Source organism: Seriola dumerili, unplaced genomic scaffold, assembly GCF_002260705.1.
Source record: "Seriola dumerili isolate Sdu_G_001 unplaced genomic scaffold, Sdu_1.0 BDQW01000226.1, whole genome shotgun sequence".
Taxonomy (NCBI): domain Eukaryota; kingdom Metazoa; phylum Chordata; class Actinopteri; order Carangiformes; family Carangidae; genus Seriola; species Seriola dumerili.
Window position 1 is genome coordinate 4,659,304 of NW_019174481.1, and position 18,931 is coordinate 4,678,234.

At 40.6% G+C, this 18,931-nt stretch overlaps 2 protein-coding genes across 3 annotated transcripts; one reads left to right on the top strand and one right to left on the bottom strand.

Moving 5' to 3' along the window:
- Window positions 1-225: 225 nt before the first annotated feature.
- Window positions 226-8,320, top strand: LOC111228786 (GRAM domain-containing protein 2B-like). 2 transcript variants are annotated; one of them, XM_022754817.1, is made up of 13 exons: window positions 226-385; window positions 1,167-1,298; window positions 1,408-1,465; window positions 1,745-1,817; window positions 2,078-2,181; window positions 2,572-2,661; window positions 3,579-3,650; window positions 3,750-3,815; window positions 3,911-4,010; window positions 4,220-4,309; window positions 4,393-4,492; window positions 5,564-5,674; window positions 7,058-8,320. In XM_022754817.1, exons 1-13 carry the CDS (start codon window positions 342-344, stop codon window positions 7,071-7,073), a joined length of 1,056 nt encoding a protein of 351 aa, XP_022610538.1. In that variant the 5' UTR covers window positions 226-341; the 3' UTR covers window positions 7,074-8,320. The 2 variants fall into 2 exon arrangements, with proteins under 2 accessions (XP_022610538.1, XP_022610539.1); XM_022754818.1 differs by having other exon boundaries at window positions 4,220-4,276.
- Window positions 8,321-8,366: 46 nt separating this feature from the next.
- Window positions 8,367-17,219, bottom strand: LOC111228784 (protein ABHD17A-like). The gene is made up of 6 exons (XM_022754816.1): window positions 17,056-17,219; window positions 16,200-16,279; window positions 15,231-15,751; window positions 14,775-14,969; window positions 13,614-13,793; window positions 8,367-12,177 (listed from the first exon to the last, which is right to left on the bottom strand). Exons 3-6 carry the CDS (start codon window positions 15,746-15,748, stop codon window positions 11,952-11,954), a joined length of 1,119 nt encoding a protein of 372 aa, XP_022610537.1. The 5' UTR covers window positions 15,749-15,751; window positions 16,200-16,279; window positions 17,056-17,219; the 3' UTR covers window positions 8,367-11,951.
- Between the last annotated feature and the right edge of the window lie 1,712 nt (window positions 17,220-18,931).

An 18,931-nucleotide genomic window follows, 5' to 3' on the forward strand; every position in this document is an offset into this window, starting at 1 on the left:
CTGCGTGTGTGAAAAGGTCAGGGTAGGTCATGCAACACATGGCAACTGTTGCCATGATGAGAAGAAGCTGTGCAGTGGTGTGGCTTTTACAACTGCTGTCACTGATTGGTTTAGTTCCAGTGTAACCTCCCACCTCTCGAAGCTGATTGGCTGACTTCACAATAAGAAGCCAATCCTGAAAGTGGGCTGTAATTGCCTTTGTTTCTTATCTACCACTTGCTACTTTAGAGCAACTTCCAGTAAAGGAAACTAAAACTTGAGAGAACTAGAGAGCTATAGGCTTGTGCTGCATGCATCTAAGTGTGTGCGTGTGAATGACTTGGAAGATTTAATTTTCCATCATGAGTCTCAAATCTAGCAGGAGATTCTCACTGGACAGCTCAGTGTGAGTATGAATATTTTAGTGTTTCTGGCACATTTATTTCTTAACAATTTTGTTGAAATTAGACATTAGACACTGTACTCGTCTGTTATTTTTGACCAACAGTCCAGATAAGCACCGCTCTAAGCAGCAGGTGTGCAGCATCTTCTTGTTTGTGGCCAGTGTTTATGGCTGCTGGTTTACAAAAGTGAAACCATTCTCCAGAGACCCTTGTTGTTGCCCAGAGACAGCAAACTAACCACAGGTCTAATGGTCTGATGGTGAGCTCAAGCACAGGGGGAGAACACAGCTGGTGTTCAAAGAGGTTCTTCAAGGACTCGAGCTGCTCTAACTTTTACTTTCACATAAAGAAACTATTCAGACCAACAGAGATGTTAGATTGGATTCACAAACAACAACAGAATAGTCACTTCTTTTACCCATTTTACTCTTCAGTTAACAACTCTGATTTTACACATGAGAGTCTTTTTGTTGATTCTTTATGTAAGAAACTCTGTGTCTGTGAATGATCAACATGATGAATGGTCTTTGGAAAATCAATGAAACAATGAAACCAAAGATAATGAAATGTTTACCGAAAGCATGTGGCAGTTGTTTTAATCCACTGAGTGAATTCTGAAATCCAACACATTTACTCATGGGAAAGCTCCATTGGCTTATTTGTATTTTCGTATGATTTCTTTGCTTTAAACCACTATATCTGTCTCACCTGTCTCACCTGTGTGCGCCATATAAAAGCTGCACCATCGTTGTTGACACATCTCTCCTGCTCTCTTTGGGACAGCTCTCTGGACGGAGTTGGAGGCCTTACTTTAAGAAGAAACAGCAGGTTTGGCAGCAAGAAAAGTCGACAGACTCTGAACGATGCCCGACTGGAGATACAGGAGTTCAGTCACAGCCTGGACCCCAACATCAGGTAGACCATTCAGGGAGTGAGAGATGGATTAAAATTTTGAACTTAGACAAAGATAGACTCCTTATCTCATTTGTGTTAGTGGTGCATTTGAACTCTTGTGTATCCTTAGGGAACAGACCATAACAGAGGAGAGCCTTGAGCGATCAAATGAACTTATCAACAGTCAGGTAAGTCTGCTTCACCTCATCCTGCTCCTTCCTGCATATACGTATATATTTTATCACACTTCTTTCAAGCACAGGGAGAATTAGAGCAGTTATAAGTAATATTTTTTACTAAACAGTGTATCAAACAGACAATTATCATCTGAACCTGCAGCTTCACTGTACCCCACAGCGAGTTTCAGCTCATTGTTTATCTGTCCGACTCACTGCTTTACTGTTTTGGTTCTCTCACCGCTATCGTCGCGTTTTTATTCACTAACTCTTCACTATTTTTTCCCACAGAGCTTCCTGAAGCGCAATAAAAGCTTTCACAAGCTGTTCCAACAGATTCCTGAGGGGGAGAACCTGACACATAGTAAGTTGAGCTGAGCTCCACAGGTCTGTTACTTATTTGTTGGTATTGATTATGGAAATCACATCACATTGTGTCCTTTTTTTTCACTTCTGTCTGCAGTGAATGAGGAGCTGAAACACTTTAGTAAATGATTCAGCAGGCATGTCTCTGTGGTATAGGTGACACTGCAGTTTTCCGTTGAAAAAAACACCCACTGATACCTTCAAATTGTGTGTGTGTGTGTGTGTGCGCGCGCATGTGTGTGCATCTCCCTGTTGTAGTGTTCATCTGTGCTTTGCAGAAGGAGGTGCTGTATCATGGCAAGCTCTTTCTTTCTGAGAACCATGTGTGTTTCTACTCGTCCGTGTTGCTCAAAGACACCAAGGTAACACACACACACTGAGACGCATTAAAGTACAGCCCAATCCACACTGGTGAAATTAATTAACACTGAAATGTCACAACAGCTGTGGCATGACTTGAGTTTTTGTCAGATTCAAAATCACAATTTTACGAATGCGTTTTTAATTTTCTAGTAACAATATGCTCACGTGTCCCCAAGGCTGTAAAGGAGCCGCCAACATTAACATTATCTGTCCTGGGAATTCACTTTAATCTCCAGCATTCAGGCTGCAGCACTTTACTTGACACAGGGAAATTACTTTAACCTTGATACAGGATAAAACAACTTGAGCTTTATGGTTGTGTATGTTTCAGGCCACACTCAAACGGTTCCACCAAGTGTAAAGGGATTTTTCTTCTCAACACATTCTAGGTGGTGATTCCTGCGTCCAGTGTCAGGCATGTGAAGAAACATAACTCTGCTCTGTCTGTGTTGTCTATCCAAACTGCTGAAGGAGAGAAGGTCAGACCACACTCATTTTTTAACATTATTTTCAATATATACCTTTTTTTTCTTCTTCTTCTTCTTATCTTTTAGGATTTGATTTTTATTTCATTATCTTTTTTCCATCATTCTGCTGCACTTTCAATGCAGAGCACTGTGGCTTCCACCTACAACTTTGGGCAACACAGTATGTTGTACCGACTGTAAAGTCCTCAGAGTAAAAAACGAATGATATCGTGCTATAAACTGCAAATACATACATTGTTGCATTACAGGTGTACTGTGTAATGGTGCAGTTAAATTTTGGATGGGAAGCCTGTTATTAGACTTGAACGCCTGTACGATCTGAAGGTGCTCAGTGACACTGTGAAACCTCTTGAGGCTCCTGGCTCAGAAAGACAGTGAGCAGCTTCGGGGAATTATAATCATAAAACCTCCATTAAACAGACGTCCTCTCTGTTGTTGAACTCCTCCTCCACAGAACTCTATATAGATCATTAATGGGATCTTTTTAAGTGAGAGAGAGTGATCAGATGTGTAGGCATGAATGATGTTTTGTATGTGTTTTGCTGTATAATGACTGTACAATGACTCATTTAGTTCAAAGTAGCTTAAACTACAAACCCTGTGGTACAGTATATGACAATGGCCAATGTAGTTTCTTCATTAATCAGGTTTATACACTAATTAATAAGAAGAATAGCAGTTAACTCAGCTTGAGACGAATGGGTCTGTAGGTTCTTGCGTTACCTACCAGTCAATAAAAGGAAAGAGGAAAACCAGGCTGAAAAGACGGGAAACATGTTATGCAAATGCCTGCTGTAAACCTGACACCTTACCAAGACGTTAAATTAACTTCCTTAACACTGAGCGTTTACATAGTTTGCTTCTGTGTCAGGTTTAACCTTCTCTCCTGCCTCTTTTTGCTTCCTCAGTACTCATTTGTTTCCTTGAGGAACCGTGAGGTGTGCTACCATCTCCTCCAAAGTGTCTGCTCAAATGCACAGGTACTATAGGTGCTCCCCTCAGTTTGCATGCATGTAACAGCAATTAATTCTTAAAGAAAGGGCTTTTTTTTCAACCAATGTTTCTGTGTCTGTGTAAAGCACCAGGGGAGTCCAAACAGCAGCCCTCATCTCTCCTCTGGAGAGAACGAAGCCGATCATGACATGGTGAGTGGGGATCTTGCTATAGCTGAATGAAAATGAGTGTGTGATGCATGAAAACAGATGATTTAACTGTTCTGCTTCCATGTCCTTGTCTGCAGGTCTCCAGTCAGTCCAGTTTTGAGGACAGCATTGATCATGATCTGACCAGACAAAACAGAATTAATCTTGACAACGGCTTCCCTCTGTTTTCCAGTGAAGGTGAGAGAAAGATGGAGGAGACAGACAGTGAAGTGTGGAACTGAGTAATCACTGCTAGTTAATGTTTTTTTATTGGCTTGTGCACCAGAGGAATAATGTTTATCATTTTTCAATAATGACTTCTATTGAAAATGGCGTTTATTACTAAGCTGAAATATTTTAGCAATGCCACTGCATGTGACAAGGGTATTGACATTTTATTTTTTCAGGTCCCTCAGGATGCAGCTCCACTCGTCAGAGCAGCTTAATAGATGAAGATGACAGAGGTCTGTGTGGGCCCCACACAAACAGACACACAAGTACTGTACTATCTACTCAACTTACTCAGAAGTCATAAAGTGTCATTATAGAATAACGAGTTGACAATTTTTGTCTTGACCAGCTGACTCATGGGTTGGGTGGGTCATCGAGATGGTCGCGCCGTTCTTCTTCCTCCGAGAAATAAGGAATCTCAGCGTTCTCTTCTACATCTACATGATGCTGTGAGTATTATCATCTCTCACAGGTTGTGCTCCATCTCCAGTTTTATGTTACAAAACTACATTGATGCAACTACAGCACTTAAGGCACATCACTGTTTTCATTTTATGTTACCTTATATATCTGCTTCATTATTATTCAGAGATGAATACACAAATTTTCTTCCCCACTACATTTATTTAGTAGGCAGTTACTTTACATACATATAAAGCGAATGCTCACTTTATACATTGTAGATTATAAAGTGGCTAAAATAAGCTCCACCTCAACCACAACAACAGTAAAATGTTGTATACACTTTAATGCATCCATAATATGAATATAATAATATAATATATTACAATATAACAGTTGAAGTAAACAAGTTGTTTACTTTCGATACTTGAAGGTTTTGAATGCCAGACGTTTACTTGCATTGTGGTTTTGCTGCTTACTGAAGTAAAGAATCTGACTACTTCTTCCTCCACTGTCCATCTCTCTGCTGCTTGGTACACAGGTGTATATTTCACTGCTATTGCTGTGTTAAATCTGTTAAGGGAAAACTGGTGAAAGACGACCCTGTAGGAATGTAAACATAGATGTTAAAAATAGGTGTAAGGGATTTTTATTCCTTAAGCTGGGACTTTCAGACAACTCTCCCCTCAATATCGGACACACACTGGGAGGCTCAACTGAGGGACCCCCCAACATATACTGTACATCTCAAAAATGCTGCATCTAAAAAAATCTTTTGTTTTTTCGTAGAATTCTTTGCAGATCCAACATAACTTTATTGAAACACAGTGCAGATGTGCATTATCATATGTTGACTTTTTTGGATTTGCTTGAAGCTCTCAAGGAAAAGAAAAATATGTAATCCTTGAGACAACTCAGTTATAGAAATATTTTCACACAATGTTCACTCCGGCTCCACACAGATAGAATTTACTGATATCTATTGTTAGGACTGAACAGTATGTACCCATCTCAGACTGTGCGCTCAGCTTGCGCTTTCACTTTCTGAGTGAAAATTCACTGTTGTGGAAAACTGTAAAAATCCACGGCATTCAGGACATTATGGTGTGTGTTTGCAGAATTGTGTTGCTGCTGTTGGCGTCTGGGTACATCGGGCTACGGATCACAGCACTGGAGGAGCAGCTGAACTCTTTGGGAGCCCTGGCTGAGTTGTCTTTTAACCACAGAGAGTGAGTGGTCACACAAACGTAAAAAAAAAAGGAAAGGGAAGACTGTCAAGAGAAACGCACAGAAGGAAGTCCATTGGGGAAATTACTTAGATGTCTTAAACCGGTTTTGGCGACTTTTAAAACCATCACTTGCTGATCAGATTAGACTTTAACAGAGTGGTTCTGCAGGTTCACAACAGCAATGGGGACAAAAGATAACTGAATACATTCCAGCAGAGTCACACCCACTCTGTAAGTATGTGTTTAAAACTGTACAGACAGGTGACAGATAAAAGGAGAAACCAACATGAAGCATCTTGGTCAGGTGTTGGGCCACCATGTGCCAGCGTCAGTCTTCCTTGACGCTGATTCTACAAGTGGAGAGTGCTGTCTAACACATTGCTCCAAAATCTCCCATAGGTGACTTTGATGCATAACATATGATTCACATCATTTTCATACTCATCAAACCACACGGTGACCCCTCGATGGGGGCACTGTCGTCCTGGAGGAGACCATTTCCATCAGAATAGAAGTGTTTCATCATAGGATAAAGGTGATCACTCAGAACAACTTTGTATTGATTGGCAGTGACCCTTTCCTCTAAGGGGACAAGTGGAACCAAACCAGGCCAGCAAAATGCCTCCCACACTGTAACAGAGCCAACAGATCCCCTCACTGTAGGGGTCAAGCATGCAGGTCTGTGCCTCTGAAGACCAGTGCCTCTCGGTTTTGCACCACTGAACCTTCAAGTGTTCATTCATCTTTGTAATGAGGGGTTTATTCACTGCAACCCTACTATATTATCCCTCGCTATGTAACTGTAGACAAACTGTTCAGTCTGATCACATCCTGCATTGACAACCTCGCTAAGAGTTGCTCTTCTGTTTTTCCCTTACACACGAGCATCACGGTCATCACGTGCGCTGTCAACCACACTTTCCAATTTGCTGCCTTCCGATAGATCTAAATGCAGATGTCACTTTAGTCACTCTTTAGTTCCTATAGAAACACTAAAAATAGAAACACAGTTGAGCAGTCTTTGTGACTGAAGCTCCTGCCATCCATGCCCCAACAATGAACCCTCTTTCAAGGCAGCTCAGGTCTTTTCCTCTTGTCATCTTGATTGATCTTGACATTTTTATACATGATGCCACAGAGCATGATGGGATGTTAAATGCTTATTTGTACCATGCAGTGCAGCTGCGAGCATCTGCATTACTCATGTTTCTCCACTCATTTATTCAGATTTTTCCTTTAATTTGTCACCTGTCTGTATATGTTAACATATGCTTTTACAACGTGAAGTTATATGTTTAATGTAATATTTATGATAGTTTAATGTTGTATGTATATATCCTCCAACCTTGTCCTCTCCTCATGCCTGCTTCTTCTTCTTTGCAGGTACCAAGAAACGTAGCCAGTGGCAGAGAATTGTGACAAAAATCCTTTCAGGAACTCATGCAATGTACCACTTTATTAAGATCCTACACTGAACCCTGTCTAGACAGACTCCCAAAAGCATCTTACCACTGAGACTCTGTTCATTTGACATGTAGTACAATATGTTGCACATATTAGTTCAGTCACAGTAGTAAACCTCTGTGTTAGTGCAATGTCATGCATGTGATGCGAGTCAGCAGTAAGATGCTTTTGGGATGTCTAAACCAGGCCACACATGGTGAACTACATGGATGACCGACTGTGCTGGCAGAGAATTTTCTGTTAGGCATGCACTGATTCTCTGCTGACAGATCAAAAACTGAAGTCAGGCTCTCCTGCACTGAGCCATATGGAGGCATCCTGCTGAAGCCATGTTTATTTCCTGGCCAGTAAACAGCTGAGCTCAGCTTACAGAGGTTGCTGGAGTCTTGACCATTAGTTTCTTGGATCAACACAATCTACAGCAGTGAGAAAACAACAGGATTGATCTTAACAAGAAGATGAAAGAAGCATTTTGTTGTTGGTTGATTTGAAATTGATTGTATATTTTGAATTTGAGGTTTAATTTTGTGTAATTTAACTACTGGAGTCTAGTGTTACAGAGAAGGACGGTTGATGACAGATATCAGCCAGCAGGGGGCAGTCACTTCCATTAAACCTGATTTATACATGAGATACCAAGACAGGATTTCACTGCACCTGAATAAGTTCAGGAACTGAAATTTCCTCAGAAAATAAATGTTATAAAAATTTTGCAACTGACCTTATGGAATATCAATCATGCTAATCAATACTGCAGAATTAGATACATACACATTTGGGCCAAATGATTTCCATGCCTTTAAATCAGTTTTCATCAGCAAACATTTAGTTAATTCTGTGTATACTTGAAAAGTACATATGTGATGTCAAAATACCTGTGATGGTATATAAATGATTGTATGTAAGCTCTAATATTGCGTGAATTCAAAAAAATACACTGGCTATGTTCAAAACTGATATTCACCAAGTGCATTAAATTATTTATGAAACTATTTTCCAAAACTTTTCCAGGCCTGGAAAATCCCACGTTTTAAATGTATTCGTTTTCAAATTTGTCCAGGCTTTTTACAGCTGTATTGATTCCAGCCAATGGTAAGATAGCTTGCATTATTTTATGTATTATTCAAAACCCAGTGTCAGTGCTGTACAAATCATGATGTACATTAAAATATTGCAGTTTTATATTTTTGTACATAAGTGATCTTTTTATTATTTTGTAGTCCATAAAAAGGTCAAGATTCAGTCCCATGAATTAATTTCATTACATCATATTCTCAGTTCAAAAAAGCAACATAAAATTACAAATAATAATACAAAGAATAGAATAGGTAAGTACAGTAACCATATAAACAGCCCACTAATATGGTCTAGCCCCCCAACCACCCACCCGCCCACCACTGTCCCACTCAAACTCTAGCACAAAACTCATAACAATACATCAGTTAGTATCAGCAATAAAAAAAATTCAAATAAACGTCCCGTTTTTTTGTTTTTTTTTTAAAAGCGCTTCAATGTTCCAATGCCATGAGTTCAGCTTTATCCTCACACAGAATACATAATAGAGATAACGTCCCACCCCGTCATTTGCTCGGCAAAACACAATAGACATGCATACAGTTTTCACTGTTCCACCCCCCCCACCCCCATCAATAAACATTCAGGGCCAGAGGATACAATGTACGTCAACCATAGTGGTGCATCAATAAAACGGCAAATTCCTACCCCGTTTCTTGAACCAAACCCCATGAATGAAAAGTGGATCCAGTGGTTTCCCTGATAATACGACCTGTCCAGGAAAAACTGAGGCCTACTTCTATTTTCAGAGAAAAGCGATAGCTTTCTCTAATTCTTCTGACAGCTCAGATCCCTGGTTCAAGATGGTAACAGATTTTCATTATTTACATAATCAGAAACACAAAGCACAGGATGAGATTGGAGAAATTCCCTGTTCAAAATGATGACAGCAAGCAAGTGGTGTTTGGTAGCCTTTCCACCGCTTACTAAGACCCTCTCGCACTCCCAAAATGGAGTAATCAGATCAGTGCTAGTTCAGTACATGTTCCCTTTAACAAATCGCAGCTACTATCACTGAAACTGATGGGTCTCCTGTGCAGCAGGCACCTTGTGTAGATCTGAAATGTGGTGCTAGCCTGCAACTATACAACCAGTTAGTTACTTTTTCAGGTCTACACACAGGGCCTATTAGTACGTATTCAAACGGGATGCTAGTATCCTTAATGCTGGCCTGTAGAAGACAGTCAATAATAATGAAGAAGACACACAAACTTACATTTTATACCCTTATTACACTTTGGATGCTTTGTACAATAGTGCTGAACTTAAGACCTGCTTTTGTCATGCTTGATCTGATATATATAAATGTGTAAATATACTGTATAGTACAGTACGTGTATTATGTGTGTGCATGTTGTGTTTGAATGTGTGTATGGGTGCGCATGTGTGTGTGTGCATGTGTGTGTGATGATGTGCAAAGGTTTGTGTGGTGGAACCTGCACCACACCAACAGTGAGAGGCTCAAATATGGCTTGTGTCAGACATGAAGCGTGCTGCCACCCATAAGAGAGCTCCTACATTTTAGGGCCAAGGAGATTAAAACAGAGCTATAATAGACATGATGTCCCATCCTGGTGCCCGGTCTGAATCACATTGTTAGTCATAATATCAACACGCATGGTTCTGAATCAAACAGTCCATGGCCCTACACTACGACAAACACGTTCGGATTAATTACATCAAGACAAAAACATTAGAAGAAAATGTGCAGAGGGTGAATATGAACAGGAGGCTGTCTAACTGATGAGTGCTACTGGAACAAGACTTGGAAAACAAACTGTGCTGTAAGACGACAAGTTAATTAGTATGACTCTGATGAAGCATGATTATTTTTGAACGGACATAATCCTTATTAGTTTGGTGAACTGAGCAGCTACTCCGTCTCGTTATACCTTCAAAAGCCTCTAAATCCAGCCTCCAAAAGGGTCTGCTCACCAAATTATTCTACAAATTATTCACAGCCATCCTTGACAACCAAACTTAAAAGGTATAGTTTAACATTTGGGAAATATGCTTATTCTCATTCTTGTAGAGAAGACAGAAGATGTTAGATGATGAGATTGATAAATGATTCACGTATGTATGGTCGATATGACGCTGCAGCCAGTAACCATCAGCTCAGCTTAGCATCAAGAGGGTAGAAACAGCTTGCCTGGCTGTGTCCAAATGTAACAAAAAACTAGCCTTTCATGCCTACCAGCACCTCTGTGGTTTTATGGCAGGTTATGTATACAGTCACTTCCTGGAAGAGAGTGGTATAAGTCTTCTCATTTAACGCTTAACACAAAACCAATAGCTGCATTTCCCAAATGTCAACCTATTCTTTTAGATCTGACTTACTCCTGCTGTTACTAAGTCAACACAGTCAGCCCAGCCTTAAAACGTCACACATCAGCAAACACTGAAGGGCTACAGCCTTCTGTTTAGAGCAAACTGATCTAATGTGACATGAAAATTACAGAGTCAACCTTCGCTGTTTCAATGCCTAAGAAATATCCACATACCCAGAGATATCATCAGTGTGGCTCTCAAAGACCTGCTTCCATTTCAACCACACCATCATTCTTGTTCAGAATATGTAGGACTGGGTGGGAAAAGCAATACGAGGAAATCAAAATAATTCCCTGTAAGTTGCTGCTGCAAGTCTGTGGACAGTAAAAGGTTTAAATTACAGCACAGCCAGGAAATTAAATGGAAGCTGGCCATCCTGTGATCTTTTCAACAAGTCAGAAATGAGGGAGCGGAAAGTATGAGACACCCAACAGCCATACAAGCTATGACAGTATTCCAGACTAGTCCTTGTGTATCCGCCGTAACGACACCAAAGAAAAGAAGATGGACCCCCAAACCACACAAAAAGAGTAGGTTAGTGTTAGCTGGACAACAACTTGGGAAATGCCCTGGCAGTCAGATGGATGTCCATTAACAGGTAAACAGGGAGTGGAGGAGGAAGGGGGGGGGACACATGCTTGACCAGGGTTTGTCCACTGGAGAGAGAACTGGTCAAGCTGTGGAGGTATTCTTCATACATACACTTGCAAAAAAAGAAAAAAAAAAAACACAATTATTGATAAGTTCCCATAATCATCCTCCACTTGCAGTTGTCGAGTTATCAGGATGACCATTTCTTTCAGCACTGCCTCGCTCACACACACACACACACACACGCACGCACGCACGCACACAAACTCACACATGTGCACATATTATTCAGGTGTCACAGGTCCATGGAGATATGAATATACACTCAACATACACATTGATGATCCATACATTCACCAACACATCACACTTTAAAATTACATCTGTGTGCCTTTTGGGTCAAAGCACATTGTTCTTTCTTTCTCAATTCATGTGAGTAAACACATTTTAAAGCTGCAATTCACAATCTTTACCATGTTAAAAACTGACATTTGTTTCATCTTAGTTCTTGTTTTTAACATTTTCATCACACTCCACCATACAGATGGATACGGCTAATGAGAGATTATAAAACGTTCTCACCTTTAAAACAGGGAACAAAAGATAGGTTGTGTTGAAAATTAACCTTAAGGTGTGCTGCTTCAAAGACACACAGATGTGGCAAAATTCACACATCCTTTTTAGGTCTATTTCTCACCCATACTTTGCAAACACACTGACATCCTCTTTCTTACTCACACTCATTCACACTCGCGCGCGCGCACACACACGCACACAGTCTCATTCATACAAACGCAGAGAGGCTGTAGTTTGTTTCTCAGGCATGCTGTGCAGCCAGGTCCTGGTTGATGAAGCGCCGTAACCTCTCCAGGTACTGACTGTAAAGCTCAATGTCGTTGTGACCGGCTCCCTCCACCCAGAGGGGCTCCACGGCCTTGGGACAGCGCTCAAACAGGGCAAGACCATGAGAGAAGTCGATCACCTCGTCCTCTGTACCGTGGATGATGAGCACTGGAGATGGGATCTTTGACACCTTCTCGATGCTGGTGGAAAATTTTAAATAATGGAGGTAATTAATGCACTAATAGCACAGGATTTTATAGAAATCAGGCAAGAGATTAAATTTTCCGTCGTTATTGAACAATGACAAATAATGACAATGTGCATTAATTTCAACATGTCTGAGATACAGTGAAGTGACATTACACCGAAAATCTGTCTTAAAATCGTCAAACATTCACTCCTGTTGACTTGAGTTTCTTCTTTGACAAAGAAAAAAACAGCAGATGCAGTCAGCTTTGTTAAGGTACAATAGATTCCAATAATGACAGGTTTTCATTGCTGTCCCTCCAAATGCTAATTATGTTACCAGCAATCACTGTTAAAGTAAAATAGGACTAAATACATGTTATGGGAATACCTGGTGATAAAGTCAATTTTTCAGAAAATTTCACTGTGATTCAATTTGCACATAAAATCACCAGATGGCAGGTTATGTTTTCAAGAATGTAATATCTGACAAAATCATGGTACTTCATAACATTTACAGCAACACAATATGAACACTAAGAAGAGTAGCTGTTGCCAAGGTAACAACCAACAGGGATCAAAATAAAAAATAAAATAAAACAAAATCTTGTATACTCATTTATGCCATAATGCATTGCCCACAGTGGTCTAATATAACCAGACAAAAAAAAGGTGTGAATAAATTGATTTAAGATGGTATGGCAAGATCTTAAACCTCGAGAGGCAGTTAGATTTCCCAGAGGCAAGAAACCATCTTGCCAGGCTCAAAGCTATTCACTTGTGGCCCGAACCACAGTGGTCCAGATAAATCAGCGTCCTACAAGGGAGGAACTACTGACAGCTAAGGGCATGTCTTAGGTATGACGACAGCAAGAAGCAACTGTTTGTTAACAACAATGGCGGCTCCTAAAGAGGTTAGCGTAGATGCTGCTATAGAATCAGTTATATCAGAACTGGAGAGTATTTCTTCATTGAAAGAAAAGTGAAGAACGAAACTGAAAGTTTTTTCTACAGAAAATATGTTTTCGCTCTTTTTCCGAATGGCTACTGCAAGAGTTTGATTTACCAACAGGCTCCACTGGTAGTGAAAAAAATGAGAGGGAAGCAGAATCTGATTGGCTGAAATTAGCCAGTGATAGATGGTTCATCCAATCATCTGCCAGATGTGTTTGGAAAGCACCTGCCCTTTTCCAAACAGTTTCCAACAAAGCCTTCCCAGATGGGAATCAGCGCATCAGGTTAGAAAGATCTCAGATGTTAGACACATTTCTGTGTCATAGTATATACTATATACAGTGAATCTCATTACATAACTAATGAGTATTTGATACAGAAAAGATCTGAAGAAGTCACAAGAAATGTGACTTTAATTTTTTTTTCTAATAATATACTTAAAACATTGACAACACAGAAAATAAAACTAAAATATGTTCTCAGTCAAGAAACTTACTTAGGGAAGGCATCAAAGCAGTATGTTTTCTTGGTGTCAGGGAAGGCCACTCTCATACCAGAGGTGAGAGGAGAGTGGAGGACCACAGCAGCACACTCAAAACGTGATGCCAAGTCTACTGTGGGCACTGTGCCGATGCTCTGTCCGTACAGGATGATATTCTCAGGGCTGATGCCATACCTGAGGACACACACACACACACACACACACACACACACACACACAGACACATACACGCGCGCAGACGCGCACGCACGCACACGCACGCACGCGCACACACACACACACACACACACACACACACACACACACACACACACACACACACACACACACACACACACACAGTTTTCAGTATAAAATGTCAGAAAGAGTCACTTTTATCCTGTAAATACATGACTGTTAAGTGCAAAAGGACTGATGTGCAAGGGTGTAAATTTCCATATGCAGATTATCATGGATAATTGAGCCTGTCAACACATGGGAACAAAAACCTGTGTGTTTCACGTTAACAATGACACTCAAGTTTGAAAGAGAACATCATAAGCAAAGAGTGGGAAGGCTCACTTGCCAAGGACTGCAAAGCCATAAACAAACAAAAATGAAATGTAATAATAATGATTACCAGCCATTTTTGACAAAAATACAACATTTTACCCCAGTTGTTTAAATATTATCTTAACTACAGAATAAAGTGTGAGTAAATTCTGAATATTGTATAACATAAATGTTTGTTGGATTTAAGTCTTAACTTTTCAGTGGCCTCAAATTTCTTCTATGTTGCCATCTGGAAATGCTAAGTTTCTACTTACATAAGACTCATTAACCACACTGGCAACAGATAAAAGAGGAATTTTAGATGCTGCCACTTCATGTAGAACTCAGCATGTGACACCCAATCATCAACCTCTTTGATACAGAGCCATTGTTTAGCTTTGATTTGACTGGCTGATGGTCGGAGAGGATACCATGGTCAGCAGGGAATAAATTTGTATAAAACTGAGTCAACCAAATGTTATTTTCACAAAATGTTACTGGCCGGTGATGTGAGTGACCCTTACTGATTTATCTACTAAAGACACTTTAACTGGCATTTGGTGCTTGTTGGCTGTTAATTTCGGACCCATGGTGGACGGGAACGGAGAGTTTCTGCCAGCTTACCGGGAGCGCAGGGCATGCCAGGCGGCATCAATGTCAGCATAAAGGTTCTTCTCAGAGGGCTTGCCAGTACTAACACCGTAGCCTGAGTAATCATAGGAGAAGATGTTGCAGTTGATGCGTGTGCCTAAGCCAATGTAGAAGCTGCTCATCTGGCCCAGGTCTACTGCATTACCATGAGAAAACAACACTGTAAACCTGAGAGACAAAGGACGAAGAGGCAAGGAAGAAAGAAGAAAGAAGTTAGGCAGCAGGCTGAGGTTAAGCAGGAACACTGCTGAACGGGAAAGCCCTGAGTTGATGGAAAATTGCGGGATATAACTGTATGACTGAGAATAGTATATCTGTAGAAAGGCAGGCTTCCCTGATAAAAGCACAAGCAAAACACAGTCATACAGTGTGTCGTGTCTGTGGAGGAACATTCAGTGTCACTGTGTTCAGGGGTGGCGTGTGTCTCACCTGGCATTGGGGGCACAGCGAATGTACATGCATCCAACCCTGTTCCCTCGGCTGGACCTGGTCAGGAATACATCTGTCACATCCAGCTCTCTCTGCGAATACTGGAACTCTGCTCTCTCAGTGAGGTGCAGCTTCCACCTGCCTTCACTTCCACCTCCACTTCCACTGCCGCCACCACTGCTGCTGCTGCTGCCGCCACCGCCGCCGCCACCACCGCCGCCGCCACTGCCGCCACCACCTCCTCCTCCTCCTCCTCCTCCAGCACTGCCACCTCCACCTCCTCTGTCACCTCCACTACCAGTGCCCAGTCGAGAACGCAGTCCTGGGGCTCCAAGCGATGGCAGGGCAGCTCCAGAGCTAGATCCAGGTGCAGTTCCAGCTCCAGAACCTGGATCTGGGTCAGGGAGAAGGGCATAGGTGGGCTCTGGAGGCAGGAAAGCCAGTTTGGCTGCAATGCGACTGGGGCAAGGAGGGCAGCAGAACAGGCAGCATAGCTCTCGTATGGAAAGACCGTTCATCTTCTGGTAGAAAAATAAACATGGGAGAGAGAGTAAGTCGGTTGCGGAAAAACATAATAAGAACAGGACTTGCACCTTTAATTCACAGCAGGGTTTCCCACTTGTTTTTTTTTTTCACTTTTAGTCAGAGGGAATTATTACATTTTAAATATAATATTATGCTTATCAATCTTAAGGGAAAACAAGCAGTGGACACCTAAAAAAAGAGTGCTAAAAAAAGTCACCTAATAACTACATTGAAAAATAGATGAAATGCATCATGATCTGCAGATTCATTTCATCAGGTGATTGATTGATCAATCAAATCTTATGTTCACTTTGCAGTAATTAATCAGAGGAGAAATTTGCTAAGACTTACAAGTTAGAAAAAGTAGAAATAAAAAGATCTTACCACTTCCCCTAACAAGTCTCCTGGAAGAAATCCTGCACAGAAATTCTGTTGTGAACGTACCTGGATTCAGAAATCCCTGGGTCTCGAAATGAACTGGCACACAATGGTGCCAAGGTCTTCTGCTCTAGTCACTGAGCCAGCTGGATTTGAGTTAAAAAGAAAAGATAACATTAAAATGGTTTGTAATCATGAGACAATAAACTGTATATGGCAATATATAGTCACAATGGCATGACCACTTAGCTGCCCTAGTCTTTTAATGTTGCTCTTTCTAGGGCTTTTGAGTGACAGATAATAAATATTAGGAAGCTTTGTAACATATAGCATTTGGAACCAAACAAATTACATAGACATTCAGCAAAAGGTAAATAGTAACCTGGCATCACAGCTATGAGGAAGCGATAACCTTGATTCAAAGATTATAAACAACACGGACTCATTAAAAAGGTTAAACGCCAGTTGCTAGTGCCATCATTGCACAGCTCCTGTAACGAAAGAGCATTTATTTTGGTAAAAGTTATATACCTAATCCATGTATTGAGGCTGCTGTAGTCTTACTGCGGGATTAAAGTGATTCAGATGCCCTGATGTGATCGTGGACACTGGTGACTAATTACAACACCCCCTCAACACAGAGAGCGACTGATGTGCTAATGTAGCTACATGGTTAACAACGATATTAACCTCTAATGTTAGCCAGTGATGAAGGGGATATTACGGGAGCGGTATGTTGGTTTAGCATACCGACACCTGGGAATGTAGATAACCGACGTATTGCATCGATTGACAGATAATAGCCACTGTGCTGCTTTATGACAGCTAACAGTCAAAATATCATCACTTATCGTTAGCAAAGCAACCAGCTAGCGGCGGCGGCTAGCTCGCTAGCATGATAGCCTCAAAGCTAGCTACTTACCAATTCACAGTATGTCGGCAGGCAGGCTGGTGTGCCCCTATATGTACACAGAAGCAGCACAAGACTTCGACAATCCTTCTTGTGTCTTGACATGGATGGTTTTACTCAAGTGTACTGACAACTGTCGGTGGCTAGCTAGCTGAAATTCATGGCAACCAGATATTTTTTTCTACTACTGTCCGACTATAGCCGGAAGTGACGTAAGGTCGTTGTCCTTTTTCAAAACTTCAAAAAATGTGCCAGAGAATAATTGATTATCATCACATTTATATCGCATATATCTACGGATATCAAAATAATGAGGAAAAATCTATACAGGGTTATGTATGAATTATTTTTAAGATAAGATGGCAATAGTAGTAAATTCAGTTGATAGGATCCTGTCATAAAACATGATACATAACATAGCGCACTCAAATATAATAGAAAAAATATAAAATGAAATAAAACACGAACAAGAACAAATGAAAAAGCAAAAAAAACGTAAAGCACATATTCAAACCAACATGGAAATTTGAGTAACAATTAAAACTATAGAGCGTGTAACACAAACAAGATGTTTTTAGTTTACGTTTACTCTAGTCTGTATATTTAAAAACTTCAAAGATGGAACAAGATCATTTATGGGTTGTCTCAGTTATAATGGTCCTGCACTTAAAATATTAATTAAAAGCACATTAGTATTATCAGCAAAATGTTTTTGTATGTATCAAAAGTAAAGCTACTCATTATGCAGTAGAATTGACCTTTTTGGTTTGGTTTGGTTTGATAAAGATTAGTATCTTATTGGATTTATACTATTGATGGATTAACATTTAAACAACATTTTTATGATGCAGCAGCTCCAGTGGGAGATAGTTGTAATAGCGTAAGGTTGTCTATAATAATGCATCATATTCTAGAAGCAGTCTGTATCTTCCATGCATTATTATATCTTTACTTACTGCCTCTAAATCATCTGCCTGCCCACCCTAATCTCTCAGACTTGAAAAACAGATCCATCACACACTTTTTACTCATGATAGCAAATGACACTGATTACCCCCTCATCACATTACTGCTGTTTGGTCGTAGATACAGAACTTTAACATGGAGAGGAGCTCACTTATTGTCCCTTGAGCCAGTGCAGCCCCAAAAATATATCATATCCTATTTGATAATTTGTCTAAATTGGTGTGGGTGCATGTCTTTATCTTCAAAATATCTTTGTACTCTATTGTAAGATATAAAGTAAGTATATTGTTATACTATATTGTTATAGTATTTTATAGTCTACTACGTTATGAATACATGCATTATTCTCCAATGAAGCTTCATGTTATGTTTTTAGTCACAACTTTCCTGAACATCATCAAACACGTATTTGTGTGTGTGTGTGTGTGTGTGTGTGTGTGTGTGTGTGTGTGTGTGTGTGTGTGTGTGTGTGAGAGAGAGAGAGAGAGAGAGAGAGAGAGAGAGAGAGAGGGGGAGAGAGAGAGAGAGAGAGAGAGAGAGAGAGAGGTCCTCCATTCATCATTGATCCACTGCAGGACTGTGTTTCAGGGGGTGTGAATTATGGGCCCCTGCTGTCACTGTGCCTGCTCTACGTTGGACATTTCACCTCGCCACTGTAAATTCAAAAAGGGGATTACGTTTTGCTGACTGCTGGTTTCAAGCCGTAGCTTGACCAAGTGCAGACAACTGGCCGGTCCCCCCTGGCAGAAGACTTAATACAGTCCGCAATTGCAGGATCTGGGATTTTGCAAGGGTCTGCTCTGAACAAGGCTGTCGGGAAAGAGAACGTAATCTGGATCAGAGAAAATCCTAACAGGTTCCTGTTTACACCTTTAGACAACGGACTCTTTCTCTCCAGGGAAAAAAAAAACGTTTTGTAGTT

What these genes read in the sequence shown, in the direction of transcription:
- LOC111228786 (XM_022754817.1), top strand. Translation starts at nt 342, where the DNA reads ATGAGTCTCAAATCTAGCAGGAGATTCTCACTGGACAGCTCAGT. An exon ending in ACGAAGCCGATCATGACATG is followed by an intron (nt 3,816 to 3,910) that starts GTGAGTGGGGAT and finishes CCTTGTCTGCAG; the next exon opens with GTCTCCAGTCAGTCCAGTTT. An exon ending in TTCTACATCTACATGATGCT is followed by an intron (nt 4,493 to 5,563) that starts GTGAGTATTATC and finishes GTGTGTTTGCAG; the next exon opens with AATTGTGTTGCTGCTGTTGG.
- LOC111228784 (XM_022754816.1), bottom strand. Translation starts at nt 15,748, where the DNA reads ATGAACGGTCTTTCCATACGAGAGCTATGCTGCCTGTTCTGCTGCCCT. An exon ending in CGCTGTGCCCCCAATGCCAG is followed by an intron (nt 14,970 to 15,230) that starts GTGAGACACACG and finishes TTTGTCTCTCAG; the next exon opens with GTTTACAGTGTTGTTTTCTC. An exon ending in TGGCATGCCCTGCGCTCCCG is followed by an intron (nt 13,794 to 14,774) that starts GTAAGCTGGCAG and finishes GTGTGTCCTCAG; the next exon opens with GTATGGCATCAGCCCTGAGA.